Source organism: Dunckerocampus dactyliophorus, chromosome 1, assembly GCF_027744805.1.
Source record: "Dunckerocampus dactyliophorus isolate RoL2022-P2 chromosome 1, RoL_Ddac_1.1, whole genome shotgun sequence".
Classification (NCBI taxonomy): domain Eukaryota; kingdom Metazoa; phylum Chordata; class Actinopteri; order Syngnathiformes; family Syngnathidae; genus Dunckerocampus; species Dunckerocampus dactyliophorus.
The window spans coordinates 16182766-16193827 of NC_072819.1; the positions used below are offsets into that span (position 1 = coordinate 16182766).

Consider the following 11062-nt stretch of genomic DNA (forward strand, 5'->3'; position numbering starts at 1 on the left):
AGGACTGTTTATAGAAGTAATTTATAGTTTATAGTAGTAATTTCATAAGTAATTTTCATGATTGTTGAAGTTAGCAATAAATCCCAATTTTTCACCACGGTGTGTTTATAATTACGTTTTACACAAAGCCATCAACTTGATTAAGCCAAAGCCACTTTAACTTTTACCAAATGAGTATTCGTTCAGTTGAATGTTGACATAAGAAAATGTGTCTCAAGAGACCATCCCCAAATACAAGGGCCAAAACAAACAGGAGATATTCGAGCCAGCCAGTCAGAGCCAAAATGCTGCCCTCTCCAAAGCAGCAATGAGATGGACAGGGTGAGAGGATGGATGAATGAACGGGTTACCAGTGCAGGAGGTTCAAGGCAGGACAGACTTAACAACGCAAACAAACTCTCGCTTTAACTCTGAAATGCAAAAATGGCACAGAAAGCCATCTACACCAGTGATCCCCCACACCGGGGCAGCGGCCCGGTACCGGGCCATGGGTCATCTGGTACTGGGCCACACAGAAAGAAAAAATAATTTCCATTATTTCACTTTTTTATGTTTTATTTTGAAAACTGGCCGGATTCTCTCTGTTACATCCGTCTCACTTGTCCATTGTGACGCATGTCCATTGTGCGTGCGCTAACTTTATCTCATGCCGCACAGATAGACTACTACTGTATTTTTACCATTTTTCTTTCACCTCATATTTGGTGTCAAATGCTGATACTATGTGGGAATGCATAAAGGTAAGTTTTGATGACTTATTGAGTGCTAATGTGCACATTTGTCTCAAGTTAATTCATGCTAGCACACTGCCTTTTACCACACACGTCAAACAGCCATGTAATAATCTTTCTGGAAAAACTTGGCTGGAACTTGACCCGGTGGATGTTGGGTCGGCATTCATTTTGTGCTTTTAATTTGATGTTATTCATGTCTTAGTTTTACACAATACATCATAAATAAGATCAATTAGATCGCTATGATGTACGACCCCCCCCCCCAACCCCCCCATCCCCTCCCACCCCCCCAACCCGGTCCGCGGGAGATTTGTGGAAACACAAGCCGGTCCATGGGTCAAAAAAGGTTGGGGACCATTGATCTACAGGTACACCACACTCAAAGAAACTCCAAACTTTGAACAACTGCAAACGGTAAAAATGAATACATTGACATTGAGTGCTAATATAAAGTTAAGCAGTGGTAAAAAGCAGCCAAATCCAGATCCCTACTACACTGCAAGCAGTGTAACCACTGACTTAATGACACAGGCGAGAAACTGTGCCAGTGCAAAGGTCAGGAATCACCCTTTGACCACTTCAGGCCCGACGACTCTTAAGGTGTTTTTTCAGGCACACCCGCCTCAAGGCAATATGAGTTTGGAGCTTCACCATAGCATCAAAGACTCAGGTGTCCTCGATTCATGGCACTGTGGGAAAGTCTGGAAGCCTCAGGCTATGTCATTTAAGCATTGTAAGGAATCCTTGTTAGATTAAGTGATTACCAACTGCTCTCAGTCTTTTCAGTCCATAAAAAACTCAACACAACACACTAATATGGCTTTAGCGGAAAAGAAGACTGCCATCTTACCTTCAACACAGTGTTCCACGTCCTCCAGGTTCCGCAGCGTAATCCTCATCAGGCTCGAGTTGAGCATCAGTGCATTCTTGTGCTCAAGCCCCATGGACACCGGGGCTGGGTTGAGAAAGAATATGCGAGTGTCCCCCGTGGCGACCTGATTGTCGCAGACCCCCGGGTTGCCAAAGCCAACAATCATTACCTTGTTCCCGCCGTCCAACAGGATTTCGCGGTTGATGCTGGTCTTGCCTTTCAAGTACCGCCACACCCTGACCTTGGAGCCAAAGGATGACAAAAACAAGTCAATTTGGAATCAGGATTTTATCAAACATATTTTATGGCCAATCGATTGTGTGGAATTGACCACTGAGACAAAATGGAGTGCATGACATGGTTGTAACCAGCAGAGGCGCTGTTGCTTCATTCTCAACTAGTTTGCTGTCTAAAGAGAACAACACAACATCAATCATGGTTGAGCTACATCCATGCAGACCTTCCCAACTATGAATCTGCTTGTAGCAACACAGGGATAGAAACAGGAGTTCAGAACACATACATTTTTTTAATTAATCAATTTTGCGCATAGTGCATAATGTATGTCCCAAGAGCCTGTTTATGAGCAACAAACATGAAAAAAACGTATCATCTCCCTCTCTTGTTCGCTCCACTTTTTAGAGAAAAGGCGCTCAAACACTTTTGAAGTTGCGGCTTTTCATGACTTCTTGAAAAAACAACAAAAAACTCCCTCATCATGGACATCATACCACCTCTGACTAGCTTGATGAGCATGCCCGTGTATATTATTTATTTTTATTCACAGTATATTTACTTATTTATTGATTGTTATATTGTTTCTTCAACAAAGATTTTGGAGGAGTTTTCTTATTTTAGCAGTTGCCACTTGTGGTTTATGTCTCCAGGGTAAGAGCTAGCTAGCTGCTTGTCTCTAATCTTCTCCATTCATTCACTTGGTGACGGAAAGCAAGCTGACTAAACACGACTGTTTATTTTGACAGATTATAGAGCGGTCAACCACAAGTCGACTGCGGTGCAAAACGTTTCACAATGAATGGACATAGAAAGGGGGAAAAGAATGGTTCCTTCCAGAGCTACGAACCAGGAACAGGGCATGTTTTATGTTTTGTTTTTTGTTTTTTTTTAAGTCAGCCAAAATTTCAATGAGATTCTGTAGCGCAAAGAAAAGTTATGCGGCTGCCTAGAGGGCGCTAAATTTCAAACGTGCTGCGAGCATTATAGCCCGCCCATTTCCTGCTCGAATATGTAAGCAGGTGCCTTTGCTCAGCACTGGTGGGCTGAAGGTGTTGAAGTCAGAAGATCCTTCTCGTGTTTTTCATATCTAACGCAAAGGACAAGTAGAACATCATTTCAATTAATATCACTGCTTTCGTGTTTGTGCGCGTTACAGAAATGTGTACAAGACAGCTGTGAGTGACAGGCATACACGCCAGTCATCTTATTTGGCCCGGACGGCAATTTCTATTCAATTTAATTCATAATTGTAAAAAAAGAACTATTTTTTTCTTCTTCAGTTGTGAACAGCCCCTTTCACTGCTGTGATTTGTATGAATAGGTAACACCAAAATTTGAAAGAATGAGCTGAATAGTGTACCAATGAAATGCCTTCCACACTAACAGCGACTCACCGAAAACTGACAAGCATCCCATTCTGTGTCCAAACTGCAGTGACTTTGACTTAACATTAACTTACAATGGTGTGATTTCTATGAATAAAAAACAGCAAATGAAAAAAAATTCCAAATATCTCTCACAAATCCAGAGGTTGAGATGCACCTAAAGCTCCAGCTGCAGAATATTTAGGATTACAGTATTATATAAATCCTCACTTATTGCTAATGGCAATCATCAATATAGCCTATCACACTAGTGTGTGTGTCCTTGTACTGCGAAACAGTTCAAGGGGATTCACTTAGTTTCTAAGTTTTAAAAAACTGTCTTTTTGTAATGTCTCTTGCACTCCATTTTGTGTAGTTTTCATGCATGCAGCAGGTGCAAAAAATGACAAACCGCATGGAGACACACTCACTTTGCAAGAGTAGGTGTTATGCACCGGGTCCATGTTGATAATTTCATCCACGGTTCCCGTCAAAACTATGTTGGCCTCTTCCTCCCGGTCCTCAAGGTCCTTCTCCGGACAAGTGGCCGCGCAAGGACGCCACAGAGCCGCGAGAAGCCCGGCCAGGAGCAACGCTGCTCGGCCGGCTCCACTGATCCTCCTCTGGGAACTCATGACCTTAAATTAACTTTTCTTGATTTAAAAAAAAACTCGCTATTTGATCTAAAATATTACCACCAGGAGTGTGCGGTTACTCCAAAGTGTTTTGAATGGATTTGATTTTTGGCCTTTCTCCACAACTTCTCGAGCGTCGTCTCTTCCACCCCGCTGCCCAGCTTCGCGCATCTGCAGCCCGGCTTGAAAATCTGCCGCCGGCTGGAAGTGCTGGATGGGAGAGAAAAGGAAGGAGGCGGAAGGAGAAGAAATCTCTCTCTCTCTCTCTCTCCCTCCCGCTCTCTCGCTCTGCAGGAATGCAGCGACACTTTGCCGTTTTTCCCCTCCTCACACGGTCTCTCTCTCTCTCTCTCTTTCTCTCTCACACACACACACACACGCACACACACACACACTGGATTTGCATGCAATCTGAAGAGGTGATGCCACAAGTGTGTTTGTCTTTCTGGTGTGGGGGGTTGTAGGGACGCAGCACGCAGGCACGTCCTCACAAAGTGGCTGTGCAGCGGCGCCCTCCGTCGGACAGACGGTCAATTTCAATTTTAAACTACAAAACGCGCGTGTGTGTGGTGGTGGTGGGGCGTCGGGGTTGGGGGGGATAAATATGATAAAGTGCAAAAGAAAACATATCTCTTGCTGACCTGACGCCATTATGATACTTTAACAAGTATATTGCACAACACAGCAGCAACAGAACCAATGTTGTAATAGCGGGGTAAGGTGCAAGCTACTCAGCCAACATTAATAACGTGGATGATTTTATTGTAAACAACAGTACGGTAACGCACGGCACTTCCACAATGACAGCTAAGTCACAGTATTTTCAAATGCATACAGAGGTAGATAAAGTTGCTGGATGCTGACCGCTCATGACGCTTCAAATGCAGCTACTGCCATCTTGTAGCATAAAAACTACATCAGGAGGTTGCCGAGAGCAATGGCAATTTTTGGAAGCTAATTCCAGAACCTAGCCGTTACGTGCTTCTGTTGTGAATATGTCACTTTCTTTGGTGCTTTCAGGGCTGTGCTTCTATTCATCTGGTTGCCGGTGTCACCCGTAAGTGTCCGAGACCTGAATTACTTGCAGTCACTAGTTTTTCTAGCCCGTCTTGCAGTCGATCTTTCAGTTTCAGTAAGTAAATATCTTAGAATAATACTATGGGGTTTCATTCCAGGGTCTTTTATTTTCCATTTCCAGTCTAAAAAACATATTTGTTTCCATTTTTGTGTTTGTTATATCATAGTTGTCACAACACAATATCAGTGAATGTTATTATTGCGTTATTGTTGCGAATATTTTGTCATGCTCCACAGGACAGGAAGAGTGACTTCCTGTCTGGTGCTTTTATTTTGTGGGGTGTACTTTTTACCGGGTTTAGTATGCATCCGCTTCACCCCAGTGGAACGGTGCGTGGCTGTGTGAAATTCCAATTAGTTGGGTTTATAAGCCCAGCGTTGTCACAGGGACGACGCTGGTTAATTGCCTTTGTTATCCTCACCCATGCTGTCACCTGAACGTTTTTTTCCTGCCCGTTGCTCCTCTCCAGATCTACCTGTTGTGTTTTCGCAGAGCCTTTTTTGCTGTCGCTTTTTGTTGTTCATTCTCTGCACAACCGTGAGTACCTGCTCCTGCTCGCGCTATCAAAACACTTTTATTTTCAAGCTGCCTATTTCTCTGCATACCGGGGGTCAAGCATTCGACAGCCGTGCTGCAAATCGTTACACATGTCACTTTTTTGGCTTTGCTGTGAGTTCATGGCTGCATGTGTTTGAATCTGGTTCCCATAATGTAGTCTGGCAGTGACGTCACACCAAGATGGCGTCGGTTCAGAAAACTCGCTGAGAGTGTGTAAAAGTCACCACTTCATTTCACTCCTATTTCACCATTGTTTATTTACTTTATTTTATTTATTTATGACAGCAGTAGGACTGAAATGTTTTATTCATTTTGTTATTGCTTTTTTTCAAACTTTTTTTGGTGTCATGAGTACTTTAAGCACAGCATACTACCGAGTTAACTAGTTAGCCTGCAATTTATTTATTCTAAATTTAAGAAAGGGTTTCAAATGTAGTGGGGAAGAAAGACAATGTAAGTAGCCAAAAACTGACCACTTCCACACAGAATAGGAAGAGAACTTTATTTGACTTTGTCATATGGGATATGCCGTGGTTGACTCCATGCAGTATTAAGATCATGTCATGTCTCATCAATGTAACATTACTGATGCCTAGTGACCAGAATACTACGTATGACTTATCTTTCAATACTTTTTGATTAATAATTGGCCATAGTCATCCACGAAACTACAATCATTTATGAATTCATTCATTTTTAAAAACCGAGATAGAGTGAGGGAGTGATGTTCAAACCGAGAAGTGCATACCACATCTATTCGGATAACTCCTAAGTTGGCGAGTGAGTGGTCTACAAAATGCCAGGGTCTCTATTAGTGCTTGTTAAATAAAAAAATATACATTGGCATTCATAACTGTGGCTGTAGGCAACCCCATGTTGTAGTTTTTTTTATAAACTTCACAAGATGGCAGTCGCTGCATTTTAAGTATAATTTATGGTCAGCATCCAGCAGCTTTGCATGGGCTTTAAAATGTCTGTAAGACTACTCAGTTGTTGATGTGACACTTGCGGTATTGTTTTTTTACATTGAACTCATCAGCAGCATTTATACTGGCTGAGCAGTTTGCTCCTTACTCTGTTAGAACATTGGTTCTGCTGCTGCTATGCTGTGCAATAGACTTGTTAATAAGAGCTATGCTATGTTAATCTTTACCTAAACTTCACTGCGCAATGTATGGTTAAATAGCCACAATAAAACAAAATTGGAATGCTGCACAGGTCCAGGCTACACGTGTCGTATACGTGTCGTATATCATTAAAGATCCCTGCTTATATCACAAACCTTACCATGTATAAATGCTAACACATGGCTATACTCCCACTTGAGAACAGACAGTGCGTCAATTTCTAGTCCTTAAAAGCTATAATTTTAACTACCGTCTATTCTTGGGAAAATGACAGGCTTACTCCAGCACGGTTGCCGGAGAAGATATTTGTAGAAATTTGTTCCTAAACCTCACACTGACAGCTGAGTAAGCACAAACAGACAACTTTCTAGGGTAAAGAAAAGTGACTTTTGATATAAAAAGTAACACAGGATGGCAGGATATAATGTGAAATGCTATTTTTTTTAAATATTGAACAATATATGACTTGGTAGTGGTTTGATTTATTTGAACATTTGTACGTTTTACTTCGGCATACATCACCGATGACAATTCGCAATTCAACATGTCCAAAAAAAGCAGAGTTTATTCAACATTTTACATCAATTGCTAATACATTTGTGCATTTCCTATTCAACATGTTCCCTTTGCCAGAAAATGATAAAGCAATATAACAATGTGTTACAAAGAAGTTCAAATCTGTATCAACAAATTTCCCCATAATGCATTGGCTGGCGTTATGCTCCAGTTCTTGGTGAATGTTGTTTGTTATATATTTCACCCATAAGTATACAGTAAGTGTACCCATAAGTATTCTAGACGTGCATTGCTTGCAAAACATGGATTGCTGGCACTCGTCTTTCTAGCCCATTTTGGAGTCGATCTGTGAGTGTCAGTAAGTAAATATCTTTTTTTTTAGTAGATTTATTCTATGAATCTTACAATAATCTTACGGGGTTTCATTCCAGGGCTCACTGGTCTTTTATTTTGCAGCTGTCTGTGTCACATACTGACAGTGAAAAAAACACACTTGTGGCCATTTTTTGTGTGTGTGATATCATAGTTATCACAACACAATGTCAGTGAATGTTATCAATGTGTTATTGTAGTGAATATGTCACTTACTTGGCTTTGCTGTGAGTTCATGGCTGCATGTGTTTGAATCTGGTTCCCGGAACGTAGTCTGGCAGTGACGTCACAACCAAGATGGCGTCGGTTCAGACAACTCCCTGGGGGGGCGTGTCAAAATCACCACTTCATTTCACTCCTATTTCATAGTTGTGTATTTAGCTATGACAGCAGTATGGCAAAAATGTTTTGTTAAGTGGGGGCTTTCATTTTGTTTTTGTTTTTTCAAACTTTTTTTGGTGTCGTGAGCACTTCAAAGTTAATGGCTTATGTTTAGGTTCCCATTACTGTTAGAGCATTTATTTGTGTTCTTGTGAGTGTCACGGGGCAGACAGAGATGTAATTCAAGATGCGAAACAAACAGCCAAACTGTATGCAAATCCCAGTGGAAGGCTTGTTGCTGAGAAGCAGCTGCACTGTAGTACAACGCTGCATCATGGGATGTCAGGGAATCACTGTGCAGGGCCATGCCAGAAAACTCTCTGAGCTTTGCAATCTCTCATAGTGAAACATAAATAATGGAGCACACCTGCTGAAGTTGTTCTGTATTTTCAGCAACGCTTTCTCCACAATGCTCCTCATATTGCAAAAAAAAGACAGAAAGTGTCGGCAGGTGTTGTGTTTGCCACAGTGGCAGCAACACGTTCCTAACAAACAGTTGCACTGGAAGGAGTTGCAGCAAACACGCGTTGTTTAGCTGTCTGACAGTTTGCCAGATGGCCCTCTGCTCTGTGGTGTCAAGTCTAAACACGATAGCGCGATTCACACCTGGTTTTATCCCTGTGCATTGAACTGGAATGTGACATAATTCAATTCCTCATGTGGCCTATCCCATTTCTTTTTCTTTTTTTTAGTTTTCTCTTTCATCCAGAAAGTTGATTTAAAGGATTCAAAAATGTCTTGTCAGTAGGGATGTCCCAACCCACATTCTTTGGCTTCCGATACGATTTTTTTTTTTATAGTCTTGCCGATCCGATCCGGTACCGATCTTTTTTTTTGTTTGTTAGTTTTTTAAATAATAATAAGCTTTTGTTACAAACATGAATTTGTGGGATTACACAGCATGGCCAACAATATTGTTTGGCTTTTGTAACAAACCAGGTCCCTAATCTAAAATATCCAATAAAATGCAAAATACTTTTAGGGTAGGACTAATCATTTGACATGGTTATAGATCTATTTGTGGTGTGATTTAGAGTAAGATTTTTTTTTAACAAACTCTCTTAGGGCCCTATGAAATCCGTTTAATTTTTTCCCAAATTCCGTTTTTTCCGTTTAAATTTTTTAGAATTCTTTTTTTTTTTTACCTGTTCCGCTTATTTTACCAGAATAGAGTATGTGCTATTTGGGTTAGCGACACAGATGTCACAGATGTAATTCCAATCGCGTTATTAATGTAAGATATTTTAATGACACCCTTATTTTGTTTACACAATTAGATGAATGTGACAAAGAGTGCTCTTATTTTGAAGACCAGAATGTGTTGTGTGTGTGTTGAGAATGGCAAATGACGGTTGATACGTGCTGGGTGCAAGAATAAACGTGCCTCTCATCTTTTTTCACTCAGAACCTGCACGTCGTCACAGAGAAATGTAAACTGGTCCTTACATTAAAGCAGTAAAACACAACACAGTAAAAATATACTCATCCAGCCTGAGTCACGCACACGCGCACGCACGGCTGCACAAGCTAAACTAAGCGAACCTCGCTAGCTTCCATTCACGCGCCGTAACAGAGGAGTTTCCAAGGTTTTTCGCCGCCGTTTCGACATGTTTAGTAGTATTTGTAAGGTGCCTATTATCAACCCTTCCAGTGCGAGCTCCCTAAACCATGACACAGCAGTCCGGGCGCTAATTTCACCACGGTACCCCGCGGACATGTCTACATGGTGGTGCTGCGTTTTCTTCTTGCAGGCTTTACAGTAAGACGCATTACTGCACCTACCATGTTGGAGTGTACAGATGCTATGACCCAACCTTGTAACTATCCAGAAAATGATCCAACAATGTTGGTGCGTCTTTGCTGGAGCACATGACAGGTGGACCCTAAGATGAGAGGGATTGCAAAGGGACCTAAATTTAGTGCTTATACCGTACACCGGTGTGGCTTACACACCTGAATTTGCGGTAAATTCTAGCTGACATCGTATTACTTATCCTAAACAGTCTATTATCTTCACTTCATAGAGTGTCTCTTGGCTGTACTGCTTCCAGTACGTGAGGGATTTTTTTTTTTTGTTCAGCTTTCATGTCTTACCAACTTCAGAATCAGAATCTTAAACTATATTAGCAATGGGTGGGGCTGTTTCTTTTACCAATTAGACTTCAGATTCGCCTCAGAGGACCATGTACTGTAGCTAGCACACAATAATGTCAGCCTTTTTCTGTCAGAGGACATGGCTGATCAGAGCAAAACTGTTTAACAAACCGTCTGTAGCCATCTGGAAAGGAGGGTTGGTTTTTCTATAAATAATCTGCATCTCTGGTGAGCATGATGTATTTTATTTACATTTTATTAGGTTTTTGTCATGTTATTAGATAAATATTGATTCCGAACTACTTACGATGATGCTTTAGTGTAAAGGTTTGAAATTTTCTGACGCTCCCCTAAAAGTGTGCACCAAATTTCATGGTGAATTGGCAACAAACACTCCAAAGTTACTGTTTGCTTTGTGAGCATATTGAGCTGTGTGAGAAATTTCAAGTCAATGCGGTCAAAATTTGGGGTTTAATAACAGTGCCACCATTTGCCACTATTTGTCAGAAAAATAACAGTACAGACAGCATGGAAGGGGCGCATGTTTTTAGACAAATATTCACCTTTTTGTGTGCAGTGGTTCATGAGCAGAAGTTTATAGTTTACTGCACCCTGATTAAATACTTCTTTATGTACAGAAAATGAAGTCTCAAGAAGGATCCACATTAATTTTAAGTGGTCTTCACATTCATGGATTAGCAATAATGTTTGATCTTTTTCCATACGTATCAGCAGAGGATGCAAACGCCAAGACATTGACAGTCAGTGCATGTCCTTGTAACTGCCCTTGAGAGAGTGCCAGAGATTAACTAAGCAGTGGGACCAAAAAAAAGTGCACCATCATCATGACTACACTCCTTTGCATACTTTGTTTGACCCTAAAATGGTTGCATTAGCTAATTGCACAGCCCTGCGTCATTGTACCACTTTGTGCCATCATCATCATCGTCATTTGACAAGCTGTACTGACTCAGCTGAACACAAGCCCGTCTGGAGTGTAGGGGAAAAGTTTCATGTTTGAGAAAAGTGGAGGAAACAGAAGCCTGTCCAAACAGAAACAGGAGGAACCTTCTGGAGAAGTCAGGGAGACAGCAA

General features: G+C 41.3%; 1 protein-coding gene across 4 annotated transcripts in view; it reads right to left on the minus strand.

The window, feature by feature from the left end:
• agrn (agrin) overlaps positions 1-4131 on the minus strand; it is a 379909-nt gene extending 375778 nt beyond the window's left edge. For all 4 annotated transcript variants that reach the window (XM_054781405.1, XM_054781230.1, XM_054781147.1 and 1 more), the window contains exons 1-2: positions 3638-4131; positions 1585-1846 (exon numbers count right to left, since the gene is read on the minus strand). In XM_054781405.1, the coding sequence (XP_054637380.1) occupies positions 1585-1846; positions 3638-3841 (466 nt within the window). In that variant the 5' untranslated portion in view covers positions 3842-4131. The remainder of the gene's footprint in view (positions 1-1584; positions 1847-3637) is intronic.
• Positions 4132-11062: the final 6931 nt, after the last annotated feature.